The sequence below is a fragment of the Pseudopodoces humilis genome, chromosome 2 (assembly GCF_049639895.1).
Source record: "Pseudopodoces humilis isolate 2021_Gansu_Grassland_sample_001 chromosome 2, ASM4963989v1, whole genome shotgun sequence".
Lineage (NCBI taxonomy): Eukaryota > Metazoa > Chordata > Aves > Passeriformes > Paridae > Pseudopodoces > Pseudopodoces humilis.
The window spans coordinates 40,438,791-40,461,210 of record NC_142201.1 but is presented as its reverse complement, the minus strand read 5'-3'; the positions used below and the strand labels follow the sequence as shown (position 1 = coordinate 40,461,210).

Genomic DNA, 22,420 nt, shown 5'->3' with positions numbered 1-22,420 from the left:
ACTTGGCTCTAGTTATACCAACACATTAAGGAAAAGGTAATAATGACTGTAATGCAAACTGAATTCAAAGAAGTTCCAAGTTATTATTTGTATTGTTATGCTTAGAGTTGATACAAACAAACATCTACCTTATTATAATATATATTGCAGCATACATTAATCAAGATCAATTAAATGGATAGTGCAAGTTGAGAACACACATGTGAGATGCCAAAATAGGGAGGATGAGTAAGATGGTATTAAATTTCCACACCTATGATTAATCACAGTTAATCTACCAGAGCCCAGCCAAAAATAAACTAAGAGTGAAAAAAGAAAAAAAAGAAAAAGAGAACCTCTGGGAAGGGAACGCACTTTTCTAAAGATTTTAGAAATATACTGACAGCTGAACTGTAAAGCTACCCCAGTGGCACCACTTCTCCCCCAAGAAGATGTTAGAAAAATGAGTCACACCCAGATGACATACAAAATCCTTAATGCATCTGTTTGAGGGACTTGCTGTGTTATTGTCCTCTTTGGACTTTGAGTTCTCCCTCAAGCCATAGTTTGTTGGAACTATATATTCAGCTCAGACTAATTGATGCAGTACGTTTGCAGTATTGTTTCCAAAATATTTCCACCAGTGCTTCAAATGTTTCAAAAATTAACAGTGGGGGTACTTAGCTATTGGAACAATTAACAAGGGTTGTCATTGAATTTTTTTTGCTATTGAGGTTGGATGTTCTTCTAGAAGTACACTCTAGTTCAAACAGGAATGAATTCAGGAAAGTTCTGCTGGCCTGAGTTATGGCCTGAGTTATTCAAGACAGAATAATGAATAAGTGAGTCCATCCTGTAGACTTAAACATCTCCAACTCTGTTTTGCAACTCCTCTGGTGTTTCGGACAGCTTACCTTCTGCCCCTGCCCCCACTATATCTCTAACTTACCACACCAGCATCTGAGCCATCTGAAAGGACAGCATCTCATAATCAGAAGTATCTGGTTTTGCTTATAGCCTTTTTTCCCCTTTCTAGTTTTAGGGGGTTTTGGGAATGAGATGAATTAAATCTTTTGTATTTATTTATTTCCAACAAACATTTCTTCCAGAAGTCAACAGAACTCAACTTGTTTCACGGCTATTCTGATGTTACAGAGATGCATTTTCAAGAACATTCTTGTCTTCTAATCTATGGCTGCAGGACAAATAGACTTTGAATATTAATTTCCCTGCTCTATGGAATGCACTGAAATTAGGGATCTTTTGAGTGCTTAGCTTATATCCTCTGCTCCATAGCCAAAGCTCAATCGCCCCATTTTGCATAGACAAAAATGATGGTATCATCAAAAACGTAAAACAGCAATACAAACTACATGAAATATAAAGCATTTAAGTTCATCTCTAAAGCAGGGATGAACATACTAGAAGAGAAACCAGCTCATTTTAATATGACAGATTTTGTTTTTACCTTGGGTCCACATTTGCTGTTGCTTCATCAATGATAAGAATACGGTTTTTTTTTAGAACTGCTCTGGCGAGACACACCAGCTGTCTCTGACCAACACTAAAATTAGATCCAGATTCTGCCAGCTGTGTCTCCAATTTGTTGGGTAGATCTTCCACAACCTCCTTCAGTTGCACCTGTTGACATGTCAACATACTGTAGGATGAGTAACTCTCTTTTAAATCAGCTATTGTGTGTCTGATGACACAACAATAAGTATGCAAGGTTTGCCTTTTATATTCTGACACAAAATGAGTAAGTGCCAAGTTGGATTACAGAGTGTGTCAGTTATTAGAATTCTAAAAACATTAAAGCACATTGTTAAGAATCTATTAATGTTCATTAAAACCAAGATATGAATCAAAATATAACCAAGGCATCATCCCAAAGGATAATTCTTTCATAAAAGACATATAACAATATATATGTCTGCACACACATGCACACACGCATACATAAATGCACACGCATGCATAAATTATAGTCTTTTTCCATCAACAGCTACACCTTTATCAAACCTGATGAAAACATCTAAAACCGAACACACACAAGCACTGTAATGTTATTGCTATGTGGATTTTAAATACCAGGTGTATATTATTAGATTTAGTAAGTCACCTCTTCTAAGGCATTCCACAGCTCTTCATCGGTGTATTCATTGAAAGGATCTAAGTTTTTCCTCATAGTTCCAGTGAATAAAACAGGCTCCTGAAATGCAAGTTTTATAATGCAATAGGTAACTTAATGATAATCACAGCTAACCTAAATCAACAATAGCACAGAAATAGCCAACAAGAAGCTCTCTTTTTTGAAATGCAAAGGTGTTTATTACAACTGCATGCTTTAGAGGGAGATGTCGGGGGGTGGGAGAAGCAAGTGTTCAACTACTCTGTATGAAGATAATTTACCAAACAGGACAGGTCTGTTTGAAAACTGTTGTACACAGTTATGTTGGTACTTGAATGGGCATTTACATGCCACTGTTCTGATGCCACAAGCTATATATATATACTTATATGAAATCATTGCTATCCTCATGGTATTGTTAATGAAAACCAACAACTAGCACTGTCAATGAGCTCGCACTCCTAAATTACTTTTGGGCAGTTTTGAAAACCTGTTTTTTAAGTACATAAACCAGAGAGGAATCAAAGAGCTCACAATGCCTTTCCGGTTTTCCTTCTGTGTTTGGCTGTGGGTTTGTTTTTTTTTTCATTTTGTACCATAAAAGCCCTTCCATTTTACCATCAGGGCTAAGCAGAAACAGCTTTCACCATTTAAAACCTAAACACATCAAAGTTTATCTAACCTGCCACAGCCCCAAAGCAAACTGACTTAGAACTGGAGCACTGCTGGGCAAAGCTCTCACTCAAAATACACCAGGGAGTCAAATCAGTACCTTCTCCCATTCAGGTACCAATGTGGGTTTACCTGTGGTCAAAGCAAGTTTTGTTCTACTTCAGCTCCCAGTCAGAGCAATAATAGATAATTAATCAAACGGGCACAAATCAAATCACACTGAAACTTGTAGTATTTAAGAAGTGGGGAAACTACTTTGGTTCAGAACTCCTTAAGGAACAGATCAGTATTCAGAAATGTGATTTGCCAGACCTGTGAGTCATGCACTGACACGACTTAAGGGCTAAACTCATCTTCATACCACACATAAAGACAAAAACAAGTCAAAAGCTGTAACGGTGCTCATCATAAATGGAGACCATTCATCATGTTGTCAGTCTTCTTTAAACTGGGGAAATTTTAGACAAAATGTGTTCTTTTTTTTTTTTTCCTTTCTCCCCTGGGAAATAAAATCTAACTTACACTAGGTAACTTCAGCTTATTCTGAGATTAACCTGTCATTACTTTCTCCCCATCTAACCCTAGTGATGCCCAGCTTCAAAGAGCTGCAGCAAACCAGAAGAGAATTCAGACCTTAACTCTTTTATTGTCTTTTAATTTCTAAACCATCTGAGTGCTATAAAACAATTTAAAAAGACAGAATATGCCATAAGCAATATAAGAGAAAATACACACTTCTTGATTGAACATGCCAGTTATTTGAAAGTATCTGCTGCAATAGCAATGTCACTAAAAACCTGTTGAATGAGCAAAAGGATTTAACACAAAACATTTCCAGGCCTAAAAACAGTCTTCTTCAAAAACACCTAGAAACTAAATTGTTTAACAATACACATTTTAATACAACATTTGACGTATTTTGAAAGTATTGTTAAATTTATTTTCCTTTTCAATCCATTTTTATAGGTTGACAAAAGAAGAGGCTGAACCTATAAAGTGTTCATAACTATTATAAAGGTCCTAACAACAGACATGCACTGCAACAGAAGATAAGAATATTTTTTAATTACCATTTCTGACACAGATTATTTTTTAAAACAGTCTGGTTTATGAGAGGAAAGTAATAAGAATAACCTGTAAATAATTGTTGTAAAAATGCTTGCAGTCAGAGAGGCAGACAACATTCGCATAGAAAAGATTTACAAACACAACCTTTACACAGCTCCATCCAAGCAAGCAATTAGAAGCCTAAGCACATTTTTATTTCTACAGGTAGGTATTTAAACTCACACACAAGGGAACTTCACTCTTGCCTCATCACTCTCTAGGAATGGTTCTGTTTAGCATGTTTTATGTTGCAATTCTAATAAGCATCTCTCTCTCTGGTTTTTCAGCTGCCCACATAATTATGAAGATATTTGCTGCAAAATAACTACCTGATGTTACACTGCTGTTCCCATTATTGACACTACTATTAGCACAGTACAAGACAATGCCTATCATACAGTTTACCACAGCAGAAACTTGATCCCAAACCCTCCTTCCTCCTCTTCTTCGTACCACCACTTGACAGTTTCTCATTTTTTAGTAGAAACAGCCTTCCCTTACATAAAAACAAAATTACAAAACGCTACCTGCTAGCCTTTGGACACTCAAAACTTTTGGGACTATGATGCAAACCTTATATAAACTTGACAAAAATCAGGGAGTTCCACTGGATTAAAACAGTATTAAAACTATGTCAAAAGACCAGTGTATGAAAAAACCTCACATGTGTAATTGAATGCAGTGAACTTTGAGCATCTCTATCATTCAACATGTAGAAACTGTATTTGACCTGCAGTTTTCCTGTCTCAGCATCCTATTTTGTTCAGCTGGGCTGAATTCTTCAAAATGTAAAAATCACCCACAATAGCTATGGGCAAGGCTTTCAAAGAGCTGTAGACCTTGAATGAACTGATGATCATCTGCTTTCACAAGAAAGGAACACTACACACAAACAAAAAACCTGAATTTAAATCCATATAAAGTTCTCTTTACATACAAAAGATGACTAGCTCCAGTGAGTACTGCAATAACAAAGCCTGCAGCATGCAGAAACAAAAGACATCCTGCATTAGGCAACAATCCAATTGCTGGGGAAGTACCTATTTTTTATTTTTTCAATAGCATACCTGTTTCTTTTTGACTCCTATTCTTTGAGAAAAAAAAAAGCCTCATTACCATTTGTATTAGATTCTCAGCTTAAAGAAAGTAATACGCTCTGCCACCCTGCTAACAGACTACCACACATTCAGACATAACTCTAAATACCAATTCTGTTATAAAATAAAGAGATCTGAGAAATAACGCTAAACATGGCAAAAAAAATCCTCTGGTTTACAGTCTACTCTTCACTCTACTGCTAGAACAGTGCAGATGAACTACTTTCCAAAATATGACTTCGCATTTGCAGCATATGAGCTTTTCAATTTACCTCCCTCTTCATTGGAGAGCTAACGCCCACAGAAGAGACCAGAGCACTGGTGAAACAAGCACAGACTTCGCCTTTTAAGTTTTAAGGTTATACATAATCATTCTCTGATACAATGTCTCATGAAAGTAAGACTCTGAGAGAGATCTGTGTGACCTACTGGATTTCTTTCAACAGCCTATCTTCTACTCCAGCATGAGATATAAGGCTATTTCCAGCACTGCCTTACTGGGTTTTTTCCCTGTACTGCAGCCTTTCTTGCATTCAGCTTCTAAAATTCATCAAGTTTTATTTATTATAGGTCATAATGGTCTACTCCTTAGTTTGTTCCCCTGGTCTTCTCTGTCCAACCTCCTCCAAGTAACACAAAAGCTGATAGCTCACTTCTAGGCGGCACATTTGCTCTTTCTAAATCTAGCACCAGTCAGTTTGTACAGAGGTGACCACAGAGGTGAAAGTGGTTCTTCAAAGTCCCTTACTAAGGAAGCTTCAGGCAGGAATTGCTGCCAAAGGATCAAGTGACTTCAATGGACTGCTGAAGATTGGTTCATATACTTACCAGATTTTCTCTGCTTTTCCCCAGACTATGGGAGGACAGCATACAGCTAGCACAGATATTCCAAAGGAACAGACAGGGTACAAAACTAGGAAAAAAATGCTCCAGTCCCCAAAATTGATTCTGCTTATCTTAAAATAATCAAGACCTCACTCAAGCAAGAATAACGCCTTGCTGCAGTTCCTGTGCCTACTGCGTAGAGAGGTGCAGGGGGAACACATCCCAGCAAAGCACTTTAAACACTATGGTATCATATTCAAAACAACCAAGTCACTCTCTTACTTGAGGTATAATTGAAATTTTCTTCCGCAAGTCATGGAGTCCCAGCTCTGATGTCAAGTACTTATCAATCCAAATCCTTCCTTCAGGTTCCGCCAAGCGAAAGAGGGCTGCTATCAGAGAGCTTTTCCCAGCTCCGGTTCTTCCCACTATTCCAACCTACAGAGCAAGCCAGGCCTGTACAATTAAACTGAGAGCTTTTCAGGATAAATTAATATGTCGAGCAACATTTTTACAGCATCATAGGATTTACAGTAGAACAAGCACCAAATAAAACTTCTCTGTAATTAACATTCTTCCAAGGGGAAAAATCCTCTCCCCTTAAATCAGTTTGGATTCAGGTTACATTTGTATACACGACAATTTCTTGGATCATATTCAAAGGTGAATGATTCTCCCTTAATGTGTGGTGTCTTACTGTGTAAACAAGATGAAGTGGCTCAATGCATACAGTAATGTGATTCATCAACTGCTAATTTTTATACTAAACCTGGTTTGTTGGGTGATGTTAGGCAAATAATTTCAAGCATGCATCTACTACTCAACCCCAAGAAGCACTCCCATAAAGCACTCTGGGAGCAATGTATACCCAAGTTAAATAATTGAGACTGATTTTGGTTAGTTATGGTTAAGGTGAAGTACTTTAAAGTAGCACGATTATAAACTGTATCCATACTTCAGACACCTTCAACAAGTATTGAAACTATAAGGCCATGACATCAAGCTGAAATTCCTTTTCAAATAGAAGAAACAGCAAATAATAAAATCACAGAGATTCATGGTTCTCTTTGTTCCCAGAGAAAAACTGGAAGATATATGCAGTGTGAAAAAAAATTAAAGCTTTCAGAAAAAAGAGACAATGAAAAATATGGGATTGGTAACTTTAATGACAAGGAGCTAAGACCTACAAATATTTCTTCTCTTTTAAATTTTTTTTAACGTTGCATTCAGAAAAAGGATTCTTAGAGAAAAACAGTGTAGAGTAATCAACTGCATCAGAGAAGATAATGGGTGTAGCCCTCTATACAGATCTGATCTGGCAGAATTTGTTATTTCCTGCATTCTGTTCTAATCCCCACATTGAAAAAAAAATAAAAATCAGCACACTGGAGAAAGTTCAGAGCAGTGCAAAACAAAATTAATATGGGTTGGAGATACTGGTTTGATGTGAAGGATTTATGATGATTAAGCATGTATAATATGGCTTGGTGAAGTGATTGGGGTGCAGAAAGGAGGAAGAAAGATGAAAACCTTCATGAGCATACGTACAGACACCAGAGGGCAATTACCCACTGCCTGAGACTCACGTGTATACAGCAATGACTGCTGAAATGAAATTCAGCGCAGGAAACTGCATCAAAGTGCAAGGAGAAACTTTCAGTCAGAGACACTAAGTTCAAACAAAACAGCAGTGCCCACATTTGATAAAAAATACACACCAGAATAAAAAAGTACACTTCAAGGAGCAACTTATGCTGCATAATCTGAAAGGTATTTTCTACATTCTGATTCAACAATTTCATCCAACCATTCATTATTGTACTACTGTATATAAACTAATTAACATTTCTACAGTTCCTATTATTAAACAGACTAATTTAAGCAAATCTGTTACAAGAAATGATAAAATGTCTAATACTCTAAATTATACCAGTGAAACAATGGAAAAATAGTTCTGAATAAACTACAGCTCAGAAAGAAAATGCTGAATAGAGAACACAGACAACTAGAGTTGTGAAAACGAAAGTTCAATTGTTCCTCAATTGTTATATGTCAATATAAAGTATTGTATCAAGGATATAAAGAAAAAAACATTAAAAAATTACATTGATACTTAAAATAAAAATGCAGCTGCTCTGCATATTGTCAAAATCCCACTTTCAGTTTGGCATCAAATGAAAGGACTATGCTCTTCAACATTTAGAAAAATCTATTTGCATCTCTGGTCCAATTGACTACAGGCTGTTGAAAATTGACAGGAATTTGAAATAGCTCTCAGTATTACTAGTAGTAATGATATTATGATACTATCATTTCAGTATATTATCCATTTTTTTAATACATTTTTTTCTTCAGAGGCCCACAACCCATGCAAATACAGCACCTGTCTGCAAATGGAAGTGGCACCTGCCAGGAATCACAGGGCCAGGATTGTGCTGCCTGATGCGAGCCATGTGCACACACAGGAGTACACCTGCTACGCTGGATTCGTCATTACTCAAGTGTCACTTGTACTTGTGCAGAGCTGCACAAAAAATGTGAGATTTACAGCATGTCAGCTACTCCACTGAAACTGCCCATGTCTTTGTTATCCCTCAGGCGACCTCCCTTGCATGGTACGTTGTGGGAGCACAGCTGCCATGCCGTAAATCTACACGTGCACCTTCCTAACCTTTTCACTTAGCCCACAGATCCAGGAGCTGTCAGGAGAAAGCACATTTAACAACATGTTGGCCAATAAGCATTCATGAGCTCCCTTGAAACAAAGATAGAGGTGTGCAAAATCCAATGCTACACATGCTAATCTCTCCCTGCTGCAGTTATAGTAGCAGAGGAGGTTAATCACTGCCAGCTACAGGCACAGCAGGTTGTGTCTCCCTGGTCTGTCTCTGTCAGACCACACTACTTGAGCAAAGATGTTTAAAACACAGGGTCCTTCCAAGCCTCCTTTGACTACAGGGAAATATTGAATGCCGAGACAGATCAAAAGAGACCTTAACCTCTGAGTGATTTGCTAGCAATCACCTCTTTCATTCTCACTGTACCCACAGCTTCCCAAACTGGGTGGCTACAAGAAAAACTACAAGTACAGCAGAAGCTTAAACTCACTCCTGCTGCCAGGGGTACTGCAGCCACCAAAAGTCTCTCTAAGCCAGAGGCCTGAGTCGTAAGAGCTCTCAATGACAGCAGTCTGGGCAGAATCTCCAGCACATCTGGAAACCTGGTTCTGGAAAAGATGCATCTCCATAATTAAAAGCAATATAAGGAGGAGAGATGCTTGGGAGATTTATTTTACACAGAATACAGCTTACTGCAGTATTGTGCAAAACATCATAGAAAACAAACACAGTTCCTTGCAAGTTTCAAGCTGGGCAAATACAGGATGACGAAACCACAGCATAACTGCTCAGCAAAAAGAAATACCTCCAGTCATCCCTCTCTCTCCTGTCCCCACCAAGGACTGAGACATGCATTGCTAGTATGTCTTGCTTCAGTTTTTAATTTTATTTCTGTCTCTCACTGAGAAATATAGAACTTCTAGTCTATATTGGAGGGACATAAAACAGCTAACAAGACAGCCCACATGGCTCTTCTCAAGAGACCATTTTTAACTCATTCACAGCTAATTCCAGAAAATCACCTCAATGTAGCAAAGTCCGGTTGAATTTTTGTAACATGCATGTTATTAACAGGCCCACTTGAGGAAATGAATGGGTTTGGAACTGAATACAAAAGCATGTTAAAAAGGAGGCAAGGGCAAGGATTGTAGAGTTGAACCAGCCTCCTAGGGAAGACCTCCTAATCAAAAAGGTACACCTGCATTTGAAATGTAGCAAAGCACAAATTAACACTTCAGGGCTCCAATTTAATTTTGTCTGTGGGGGAGACCTTCCCTGCAGCACTCTTTCAACAGGGATAGCGTCAAAATTGGGGAGGAGGAGTCAAATTTGCAGATGAGGAAGAGTTTTATTTCTGTGTTTCTTTTGGCTACCAATCTAATTAATGACAAGAGTTAATTGGATTGGTAGCCAAAAGGAACTGAAATAAAATCCCAAATTCTGAAGTTATGAAACTGATTTGTATTTCTATCTTCCATTTCGGGCTCAGTGCAAGGGCATGTACATTCCTTATTTTCCATTGGTTTTGCTCACCTTGCCTGTTGACATACCTGATTCCAATTATGCTCCCTGTGTTGAATCCCCAGTTTCCTAATGCAGCAAATCCATTTGCTTTGGATTTGAACAAACATTCTGGGCTTGGCTGGTATTTTCAATGTCTGCCACTCTGAAGAATCTTAGATATTTTTAAGGAAATTATCGGGTATGTTTAATCCTTTGTTTTGACAGACTGAAATATCATGTTCCCAGACAAATTTATGCTACACTTGCCAGAAATAAATAGGCTGCAACTTTTGTTACTAAATATAACTAAAGCTTAATTTTTTAAAAGAACGCTTACTATTATCCTAACATCCACATATTTTATACTGCATTTCCAGCATGCAGCTTTTTGTCAAGTCATCATCTTTGCTTAATTTCTGTGAATATCCAAAGAGTTGTATACCTACCTTTTCTTTTGGTTCAATTACAACAGACAAATGTCTTAAAACCAATGGTCCGTCTAGACTGTAAGTGAAGTTAACATTCTCAAATGCTATCATTCCTTGGTTAGGCCATTCTGGTGGTGGATGTTTGTTGGTCTCCCAAGGAGCTTCTTTTTCAAGTTCTGTGTACTCCATTACTCTCTCTACTGATATCATCTAAGGGAAGGAAAGAAGACATACATACATGAACTTCATCCTATGGCATACACTGCAAATACTGCATGCATATAAGTATGTGTGTGTATTTTTACCATAGAGATTCAATGCAAATTACTCCATGGTTTTTCTTTTAAACACAGGTAAGAGTATCTGGTGCCATTCTAGGCCTTCTTTATATAACTAAAAAAGTGGAAAGAATACATCTCATGTCCTACCACAGATTCAGATATATCATGATACATAAAGCCATTCAAAAGCATTTCTCATCAGTAGGATTAATTACAAACCTAAATACATACATTTTAAGAAAATTAAGCCAAGAGAGTTGTTTGTCAGTCTTGACTAAGATGACACCAATCCATTGTGTGTTGGAAAGACAAATCTAGGAATGAAACTACCAAATGAACTACATGGATGAGTTTGACTCCTTGCCCTGCACAGGATAACCCCCCCAAAAAAAATCACACCATGTGCCTGAGAGCATTGTCCAAATACTTCTTGAACTCTGGCCAACTTGATGCCACATCCACTTCCCTGGGGAGCCAGTTCCAGCGCCCAACCTGGGTGAAGAATCTTTTTCTAGTATCCAGCCTAAACCCCCCCTGACATCACTTTAGGCCCCTCAGGTCCTGTCACTGGTCACCAGAGAGAAGAGGTCAGAGTCTGTCCCTCTCCTTCCCTTCACAAGGAAGTTGTAGACCACAACGGGGTCTCCCTTCAGTCTCCTCTTATCCCAAGTGACCTCAGCCACTCCTCATAAGGCTTTCCCTCCAGATGCTTCATCATCCTCACGACCCTCCTTTGGATGCTCTCCAACAGCTTCATTTTATATTGTGCTGCCCAAAACTGCACACAGGACTGAAAACAAGGGTGCACCACCACTAAGCAGAGTGTGACAATCACTTCCCTTAACCAGGTAGCAACAGAATGGAGATGAAATGCTCTTGCCTTCCCCAGGTGTAGTCACCCTTTAATAACAAGGGATTTTTGGTGGACGTCCACCTATCAAAGAAGTTGATGCTAATCATAGCTCCATAAAATGATCAGCATTTCATATCAAAGCCAGGTTAGTGAATGGACTTTCAATGTATTTCTGAGTCACAGTCTCCAAGAAAGCAACTCAGTACATGTGACACTCCCACAGGCACCTCCAAAATGTCCCAAATGGGATGAAAAAACCTGAAAGCTTTCTTCCCATTTCTCAAAAAATCTGTCACCACCAGTCTACTGGTGTGTGAAAAATGCACTGAAAAAGCAATTTGACAGAAAAAAAAAATTCTACCTTCGTTATTTTCATTATTATTAATTAAGCTTGGCTTTGTAACTTCTACAAAAAGACTACACATTTCCTAGACTACATACAGCAAACTGTAATTTTAAGTAACTTCACTTGTCAACACAACAAAAAAAAATCCCATTTTTATGTTTAGCACTTTTTTTAAAATCTAATTTTCTTATGTATCATCTTAAGAAAGTAGACAGGCAAATTAGAACATGCTAGTAAATATTATGAATCGGTCAAAGGTGTTCTGTATTATATATTTTGGAAAACACACAACCTTCTCAGCTGAATATAAACAAATACTTTCACATTTGTGTTACATTAGAATGAATTAAAAAGTTATAAGCCTTTGCAGTGGAGTAACAGGACTCTAAAATGCCTTGAGGGATATAAATATTTTTTAAAAATGTAGTAATAAATAACAATACATTATAAATACCAAATAGAAACACGTAATTTAAAATCTTCCTTATAGAAAGGGATTAATTTTAACTTTAATAAGTTGCAATACAATCATCTACACTGTAACTGGACAGTCCCCATCCAGAGGACAATCCCTGGACACAGTTCACCTCAACAAACATCCAAAACCAGTCAGACAAATTATAACCTAAAAGAAGTTATTTTTCTTTATGACAGCAGAGTAGTGCCTCAATTCCTTGCTAAGGTATTAATATCCTAAGTTAATTAAGAAGAATATCATCCTTAAGGATTCATGTAACAAGCATGAAAGAAACCAGGAGGGGAAAAGGAAGAAATAAACGTTACCAGGTTTTCAACTTCAGCACTTTGTCTAACACCCCACTGGAATGATCCCATGAGGGTGATTGCATAGGAGAGTGCCAAACCAACCTGCCCCGCACTCAGAGCTGCAGAAGAAAGGAAAATGAGACTCGAATAGGTAAATTGTAATTAGGCAAAATCTCAGTTAAGCTCTCTTTCATGAGGTTATGTACATGATGGAAGCATCACAGCCAGAATTTTATTTGGTTATGTGCTACTTGCTATCTGTGCAATGAGTAGCTCCAGGCAGAACAGCTAGCTACTCGCTGCATTTTTGGGATACATTCTGGAAACATTTTAACAAGACAATCCAAATTCTCCTTGGCCTGGGGTTTATCTAAAAACTGAGGTTCAGTCTCAAGATCATACTTATATGGATTGTTAGGGTCATCCCTGTCTGGCTGAGCATTAGCTAACTCCTCCCTATTTTTCTACAGAAATTTGATAAGGCCCTAAACCTAAGCAAAAATTTTGCATAAAATAATTTCAAAATTAGTTATGAACATTTACATCAACTTTGTACTCCTATAAGCAGTCAGATAAAGTAACAGGACAGAACATTTCTTCTCTGTGTTCAGTGGGTCTACTCTCACAAAATAAATGCATTCTGTCTGCCCCAATATTAAGCATGATTGTCCTCTGACATATCTGAACTTTATCCTAATATAGTTCTATTGACTTCAAGAGAACTATTCTTTATCCAGAGGCAAGGAAAGATTCAGGACCGTTGTTTTGACTTGTCTTTTTGCATTCTACTAACATCAAACCTAGCTCAAAATTTGCAGACTTGTGCAGCATCGAGCATTCAAATTTTAAAACACACGTGCACATACAAAACTTATCCAAAGAAAAAAGAAAAGAAACAAAACCAGCAAATTAGCACTAATTTTCATGTCCAAGATAATTACATCTTCCTTCATGTTTTAGATGACTATCTCATTCTAGTACATCTAACCCAATTACATCCTGGATGATGCATACACTAATGACAGTTCATGAGTGACAGTGAACATAAAATCTATTATTATAAGGCAATTTTCTTTCTGGAACTGGACTATCCCACTGATCCAAGATATGAGAAGAGTATCCCTAGGAAGTTTAGTTTGCCATTTGACCTACTGTGCCATGTGCAAAAGAAAAACATTGTTAAGAGGCAGCTCCGTGGGTGTTTCAGTATGAAAAGCAAAGCCCTGTAGGCCCAAAAGAGAAAGACAAAGGCAGGGAAACAGAGTAAGATTTATTTCTTGTTATTGCTCTGAAAGCCAGAATCTCAAAAGTGAAGACTACAGAAGTGCACGTCTGTTTGCACACTTGGGGATGATGACAGATGTATGCCTCAGCCCGGAAGATGTCTGAACTGCCTCCAGTATTTGCAGGAAAGCAGATGCAGCCCCAATGCCATAGACTAAGAAAGAGATCATGATCTAGAAAGAAACATTTAACTTAATTACAGCCTTTAAACAACTAGAAACAGCAACATATGAAAAAGAATTAGGCATTACTATACATGGTAATTACTGGGTGAACTTTTTCTAACATCTGTACTTACTCTTGGCGAGAAGCAGGGAACCAAACGCAACCACTATAACAAAAATGGCACAGATGGCATCCAGACGCACAGCAAACCATCTTGAGGTTGTCAAGAAGAGAAACCAGGCCTCTAAAATGTATTTTATAAAGACACAAAACCAGTGGATTATTAGAAAACAAAGTTGTATAATTATTACTAAATTAATTAATGTTAATAATACGAGTTGTCAAAAAAAAAAAAACAACACTGCCATCTTCAAATGCATGTCTGCATGGACTGATGATGATCAGGATACTGACCAGTTCTCCTGAAATTGTCTAATTTACTTTTCACACCAGTAGCAACCACAATAGGAAGAGAAAGAAAAACAGTGAAGTCTCGACGCATGGTCCACTTATTCAAAATGGAAGCCTCTTCTCAACTCTAGTGGACTCAAGAGTCTTATACAAAAAGCAAAAGTACAACTGCATTTACTGTAGCTGAACTAGAGTCTACAGGATTTTAGCTGGAACATATCACAACACAACTGTCAGAGCCAAGTTTTTAGAAGGCAGCTGGAGCTGGTTAAGCTCCTGTAGGAGATACTCAATACAGCCACTGCAGCTATACAGAGCTATTCAGATGATTAAATGTGTATTTTTACTTTTGGGGAAGCTCACAGGTGAACATCTCCATTCTGCACTCAAATAGCAATTTGGTGCTAAGTTCCATGCCAGGTAGATATGCTAGATACAGCACAAAAAGGCACTGCAATACAGAAGGCAAAGTGTTTGAATCCAGGGCCAAAATCAGAAGCAAAGTATCCATAATAAAGCGTGGCATTAATTATTGTTGTTTAGGCTGCACTCAGAGGAATTGTTCCAACTACTACCAAGTCACAGCAAAAGGTTACCATTCCAACCCCTTCTGCCTTGCTTGCCATAACTCCCTGCTAAAGATCACTGCAGTTTCAACTGTTCAGTGTTCCTTAGCCCAGTGCTGGGAAAAATTCAGACTAAAAAATTCTCCCTTTTGTAAGACAGAGAGGAGGTAAGTATGGTTATTAGTCTGATCATCTTGGATAGCCAGATTATGGAACTTTTGTTCCACTGATCCTAATTGTCCAGGGAGGTGCATTAAACTGCCAGCTTGAGATGGGTCATTTTGCAACCTCCCAATGCAACAGGGGTCACTGTGCATAAAGAAAGGGATCTGACTGTCACAGGAACTGATAAAGACTTATCATGGTCTGACGACTCACGGGCTTGCTTATAGAGATGGGCACTGGCAGGAAAGAAACTTGGGTTTGGTCAAATGTCAGCCTGCCTTTTAGATGTTTCTGATTTAAAATTTGTTTAATACTCCATTCATAGCCATCCCTCAAAGAGGTTCAAATCAAGTGTCCTGAGTCCTAGGCTCAGGCCTAAATAGAGAGGAAGGTACTATTCCAGCCAATAGTGATAAACAAAACCATAGCTAGTTAGGAGAGCCTTCTGCAATGCAGAAAAGAATTTAAAACTCTTTAGGAGACTTTAAAACCCAGGACTCCAGCTTTGTGAGCCGGTATGAAAGGTGCTCTCTTACGTCAGCTACTGCTTGCTCACATTTACTATCAAAGAACTATTCACAGTGAAAACAACTTCAGGAAATCACTAGTTCAGCCTCCTGCTAAAGCAGAGTCAGGTCAGAGGTCAGACCACGTTGCTCCTTGCTTTATGCAGTTTGAGCCTTGAAAACTGACACAGTTGAAGCCTGCCCCTCTGGGCAATCTTTGCCTCTGCTTGATTGTGCTCACAGTGAAATAGTTTTCCCTTGAATTCAAGTTAAACATCTCTTGTTACAGCTTACAGCCATGTCATTGCTTCTACCACTATGTACCATGGTGAGGAACCTGTATTTATGGCAACATCCTTGCAGGTAGCAGAAGGCAGCTATTAAATCCTCTGTATTCTGTGAACTGAACAAACCCAGTTACCTCCAAGGAAATATCTCTTGTTAATACCCTATCTATCTTACCATCCCCTCCAGGGAGCTCACTCCAGTTTGTCAGAATGTTTCCCAGATCTCGGGGTCCACAACAGGATGCAGTAGTCCCAGTGTGGGCTGACAAGTTCAGAGGGTGACAATCACTCCCCTCCTTTCCCTGGCTATTCTCCTGTTAATACAGCCCAGATGGTGTTGGCCTGCTTTGCTGTCCATGCACACATTCCCAGTGAGAACCAAAACCAAAACACACTTTAAACCAGCTGGTGTACCCCAAAGGCTTGGGTGGGAAAGACACCAAGACAAAGTGTGTAGGTATACAGAAGAGTGTGACTGCAAGCACTGAGGCTTGACCTCAAAAACAGGTTTATGATCTGCCCAGGAGGGGGATTATTGACAGTTTTGTTAGGGAGATGCACAAACTGACTGAAAAATTAAAGTGTTTTTATGTTCCCTGGATCTGACTTTAAAATACAGAAAAATACTCTCTTAAATGTCAAGGTCCTCTTTGTCTAGTGAAACTTTATATATAGAGTTTATTGCCTAAAGATGTCTTTTAATATAAAATTAAACCACAACTTTATCTTCCCTCGCTATCAGGTACTGCAATGTTGATTTGGTCAGAGAACTAGCAACTATAAAATATTAAGAAATGGGAAATTCAAAGCTAGAGGTGCCTCCCTGGAAGATATACTACACCAGTCACAAGTCACTGAGCTCAACATGGTCAGGGTGTATGATGCTACAACTTGTGATAAACTGTACTTCAAAAAGGCTCAGCTGGTCTTGTCTGAAATCACGTAAATCTACAAATTACAAAACAGCCATCAAATATATTTGTATGTCTTACAACAGGAAATTCACAATCTTACCTAACAAACACAGAACTGAAAACTTGCATTCTGCTATATCTTGAAGAACATTGTAATAGAGAACATTTAAATAACAGAAGTCAAAGAATCACAGCGCAAACCTGAATTATATTACTTATGCTTGCAGAATACCAATATTTCAAACCTTCCAATTATGTTCCATAATTCCATATTTTAGATTTAAGCCCTGAAAGCTGCTCAAAGTAAAAAATAAGCTAGATTTATGAAACTTTTTCAAGATTATTTATACTAATAATATCTGCCCATTCCTAGCACACTACTTAGTATCAAATCCTTCATAATATAGCTTGTTTCCTCCACATCTCTCTCTGCCCTCCCCCCACCTTTCCTTTTCTTAAAAATGGAATCCAGGAAAATGTTAAAAATTATTATTTAAGTATTCTTATCAGGCATACTTTCAAATGTTTATCTTATACATTGTTAAAACATATGCATGGGTATTCTAAATTATATTACTGCCCAAAGTAAGCTCTCTAAATCTAGACAGATAATGTTTTTGTTCTAACACAGGAATTTTACCCTAAAGAGACAAATGCACAGCTCCTACTGATTTTAATGCACATTATATACATGTCGCTGAGGGCATAAGATATTTCCCTCCTACAGTGCAAAGTATTTGATTTTTCACATCAATTCATCACAAACCTGAGTGGAGGTCTTGGTGTGCATCAAATAATTTTTGAAATCTTTCCTCTGCTTTCAAAGCCCGAATAGTCCAAAGACCCTGGAGGGATGATGACAAGTGGGAGAACACTGGACTTCGAGCTACAAAGGGAAATGAGAGTTAACTTAACAATAGCTGAAGGACAACATTTAATTCTTTTTGTACCACACTAATCTTTAATCCTACCACTTTATATTTAACCATACAAACTACTCTACTGCATCTTTTTAGAATAAATATGCAGTATCTTTAACTAATGTTCTCTTACTCTATTAGAATCAGTCAGACAGCCAGGCAGATTAATTTATACAAAAATGTCTTACATTTCTAACAATGGCTGTCACTGAAGTAATTCTTTGAGCTTTATTAATGACATTAGGCATCCATGTTTGTTATGCATAATGCTTAATATTCCATATCATAGTCAAGCTAAAGTCAGGCACAGGAGTCAGATAAGGTCAGAAATACCATTAGTATATGCATGCAAGGTCCCAAAGACCAGCAGCTTAGCATGTTCATAACTAGCTTTATTTACAGATAGTTAACTGACATACCCTAGGTTTATCATTATGCAAAACAGGAGTTAAGCATGTAATTCACTAGTTGAGAACCAAGGCAATAAGGAAGCTATTTGCATAGCAAAAGAAAAAAAAACCTTTGATGGACTGTCTATAAAATACTACCATTTCACATAATAATAAGTAGGGTTCAAACTAACATTAAGTCCCGCCAAACTACATACTTGTGGATTCTAGACGTTTAATATCTCTTGAAGTGTCTAAGAAATATCGTCGAAGAAAAATGAAAATAATAAATAGTGGAATTAAGGGGATGAGTATCCAAGGAATCACTGCCACAGCCACAGCCACCACACCAAAAATCTGTAGGAGAGTCTGGAGCACAACAGAAACAAAATAAAAAACTCTTTGCCAGAAGCATTTAATTTAAAACAAGTATAAAACTATTTAACACTATTGAAACACTTAAATATTTAAACGTAACTACCACATTTAAGAGCAGATGCATTGTATAACATATGAGCAACATCTATTTTTAAGCTTACAGTAATACCTAAATTGACTATTTTTGTAGTTTATGGTTTTCTTCCACATTATTTGCTCTTTAAAATATGTCTTTACAAAGCTGGTTGACTGAAAGTTAGTGTATTTCTTTGTAGACTATTTTGTGACTGCTGAAATAAAGTAATAAATGATCAATGTAATGAACAACTAATCTTTAATGGACCCTAGTTATTTGGTGAATCAGGGATATGTTTTTGCACTCCTGCTAAGAAGAAACTGGTGAAAAACTGGATTTTAACTTGAGTTGAAATACTTGACACTTGGAAGAGAGATTTTCAACACAGGCTTGCAATGCTTTCCTAAACATGGCATCGTCCCATTTAGAAATAACCCAGGAGAGGAGAAAGTGGGCTTTCTCTTCTCAAAAGATTGCATTCTACAAATAAGAAGAAAATGTTACACACCACAAAAAGTGTCATAAAAGGCTTGTTTCACCAGCTTTACTAGAGTGTCATGTAACAGGTGACGTAAACCTGACTTCACTCTTAGAAAACTAGATATAATGAGGGAAACTCTGTTGCCTAGGACAACAGAGGATCCTGGCCCAACTTTCTGAATTAAATCCTCCATTTTCTTCAGACCTTTTTGCATCTTTCATCAAACTTTCAGTTTGAATACAGTCAAGTACATCATCTGCACACAAACTTCTTTCAGCTGTGCATGCATGAATGTATGGTTGGAGACCTGGTATACTATAATGAGGATGTGTCCATTTGTTCCCTAAAAGGGGGGAAAAAACCCCAACCCATACAAAAATAAACCCGTACAGTACCAAAACCAGCTAACTGAAATCCTAGCTCAAGATTAAATTACTGTATTATTCTCATTACCATATTCCTTAGAAACGACAATATTTTCTAAAGATTTTTCATTTTATGGACTGTACAGCAACCAACTTCTTCATCACCCCACACAACACAGAAATGGATTCCAGCTAAATTTTGTGGCTGTCTGACTTTTACATTCCAAAAATGCGTTAGTGACCACTGGGTGCCACAAATGCATGTCTTGCAGCAAAAATGCTTCCATCCCTTTAACTTCAACAGAGAGCTACCAGGGTTTTCAAACATTTTCAGTGGAAATGTCTATGAAACATTGCATTTCTTGCTGCACTTCTGATAGCACACTAAGGCCAAAACCAAGTACAACCTTTACCCCTAAATTTTCTTTTTTTTCCTTCAGGCTTCTCTGACTTTACCCTAATTTGACCTGACCAAAGAGCAAACCCATACACCTTACACATTAAGACTGCATGAGTCAGCTCTAGGCTTAAAGGTCTTAGCTCATGAAAGAAGATTTATCAGTATAATAGCTCCCCATCTCATACATCCTGAAAGCACACTTTAGGGTCTCATAACTCTATTAAAAAAAATTGCTATAAGGGAAAGGAGCTCTGGAGGAAGTTGCATTACCACTACACTGCTCATCTGTGGGTTAAGGTGTTGACAGCACCATGTTGTTTGACCTTCTAGAAACACACAGCAGATCACAAACATTTTACCTAGATTTCATCAGAAGGAGGTATGGTGGCAATGAAGGTGCACAGCGTTTCACCTGGATCAATTATGCACATGGCTGTGTCAGCACAAAGCAAAACAAATCACTCTGGGATCCTCACTCACTGCCCTCAGCCCTTCTCCACCTTCTGCTTCTCTGGCATTCTTTAGAAACCTGTAAACATATTTCCTTTTTATCATTGGATGAGGAGAAAGGACATAAAGATTCCTGACCTCCTACAAATGTTCTCCTGTCTAGATCTCTACTTTCCTCAGTAATGCTCATTATCTCTGCCAAGCCTGCCAGCCATCCACATGCTGGCTAGTTTCTAGAGGTTCCCACACCTCCATCCTTATCAGCAGAGACTGAAGTCCATTCCTTCTTTCCTGTTCCAAACTCACTCCTGAATGTGCTTTATACACCTGCTGCCTTCCCCCTCTGTCACTTCCCAGACAGTCAAAAAAAAGTTGTTTCTGAAGTACAGTCTCCTCACAACATCAACCACAAATCCAAAGTCAAATGTTGCGGAGAGCTGTTTCAAGGAAAAGAATTCTGAGGAAAACAAATACTTCTGAATAAAAAATAAAGAAGCCAAACTAAAGTTTTAGAGATGATAATCTACAATATGTTGCAAAGTGCCAGTGGGGGTGGGAGTGGGAGTAAAACTATTAAGATCCAGCTCATGTAAACAAAGCCTTGCTATGGCAGAAATACAGGGAAGGAAAAGATGGTTAGGATGACTAAAGTAAAAATCTGACACCGCCTTTGGAAGGAATTTTAGATGAGCCTGCACCACCTTATCATTATAAAAATTTATGATAGGGTGGATCAGTCATGTGTGTTGTCTTTTTTGAAAACCAAACTTGCATATAAATTAACTCTTAATGAAGTAGTCTGAAAGCCAGACACAACCATTTGCAGACTGTAATCATGTAGTCACTGTGTGAGGTAAGGCAAAGGTTCTAGCTCCTGAATTTCACAAGAGACAACCAACTTTTGCAGCTGGAGACTGCCCCAACGTCTACCAGGTTCACTGCGTGCAAGCTGCAGGACGCAAGGTAATCAACAGGCTGGCAACAGTGGTAACACGAGTGTCTGGTGTCTCTCCTCTCTGGAAACAAACAGCAAGAAATGCTCAGGACTGGGTGTCTAGACTTCCCATGCCAGAATCAGCTTACAATGGAAAGTTGTATCAAAAGTCCAAAATTTTCCTACATAGAAGAAATATGATCTACAAAACCATCACCTTCTAATGTATTTCTTAATTTTAGCATTCAATATGTAATGACTGTGTAGAAAGCAGCAAACAAACTGAAAAAAAAAAAAGAAAAGCAACCAAAACAAAAACACAGGAGCTGATGAATTACATTTTACAGCTATCTGCACAGTATTTGAAACAAGGCCACCTTGCACAAAAGACAACAGATGACCAAACAGACAAGACCAAAAAGACCTGGATAGTTTCAGGAAAAGACCATTGCTTCCAAATGGAGCCACAGTGTCCAATGTCCACCTTCAAACTTCAATTTCCCTGGAGAAAGATGAATCTCCCACACACAGCCGGTACACAGTCTATCCCTAGAGTACAGAAAAGCACGTTGTTTCTGTTGGGAGTTACCCTCTTGCTTACAAGAGTGCTGAGAGATCCCCCCATGATCTGGTCACTCACTCCATTTACTGTGGCTTTTTTTCCCTTAAAAATCTCCTCTTTTACTGCAGCAGGCATACCCAACTATAACCCTCTGGGGAAATGAATGCTCTGACCAGCACGTTCGCTTGTAACATGCTTTCCCTTCATCATCTGATGACCTACTTCTCCATTATTCTTACAGGTGTGGAGAGCGGTATTCTGGAGTTTCTATCTCAAACAGGTCTGTCTCAAACAGATCTAGGACTAACAGGTATTTCTGTACCACAACCACAGAACAGAAAAACATGGTATAGGACCTACTACCATAGGAACCACACCATCCTGGACTTGCAGTTTTTGACCTGGTAGGATCTCTAATCAATGAGAGGAGCACAGGGGATGGGATTTGAGACTTGGAGACCTCACTGTGGGAGTCTAGATGTGGTCTACATAGTAAAACTCCTGTCCTAATTTAGAAGCTTAAAAAGTGATGAATAGCATAGTAAAATTGTTTAGACTGGAA

At 38.2% G+C, this 22,420-nt stretch overlaps 1 protein-coding gene across 1 annotated transcript in view; it reads right to left on the bottom strand.

Moving 5' to 3' along the window:
- The window catches only part of ABCC4 (ATP binding cassette subfamily C member 4 (PEL blood group)), a 142,235-nt gene that overhangs the window by 28,734 nt on the left and 91,081 nt on the right, over window positions 1-22,420 (bottom strand). The window contains exons 21-28 of the mRNA XM_005516443.3: window positions 18,431-18,581; window positions 17,670-17,789; window positions 14,188-14,298; window positions 12,624-12,724; window positions 10,379-10,570; window positions 6,094-6,249; window positions 2,102-2,191; window positions 1,448-1,620 (exon numbers count right to left, since the gene is read on the bottom strand). Of these exons, the coding sequence (XP_005516500.2) occupies window positions 1,448-1,620; window positions 2,102-2,191; window positions 6,094-6,249; window positions 10,379-10,570; window positions 12,624-12,724; window positions 14,188-14,298; window positions 17,670-17,789; window positions 18,431-18,581 (1,094 nt within the window). The remainder of the gene's footprint in view (window positions 1-1,447; window positions 1,621-2,101; window positions 2,192-6,093; window positions 6,250-10,378; window positions 10,571-12,623; window positions 12,725-14,187; window positions 14,299-17,669; window positions 17,790-18,430; window positions 18,582-22,420) is intronic.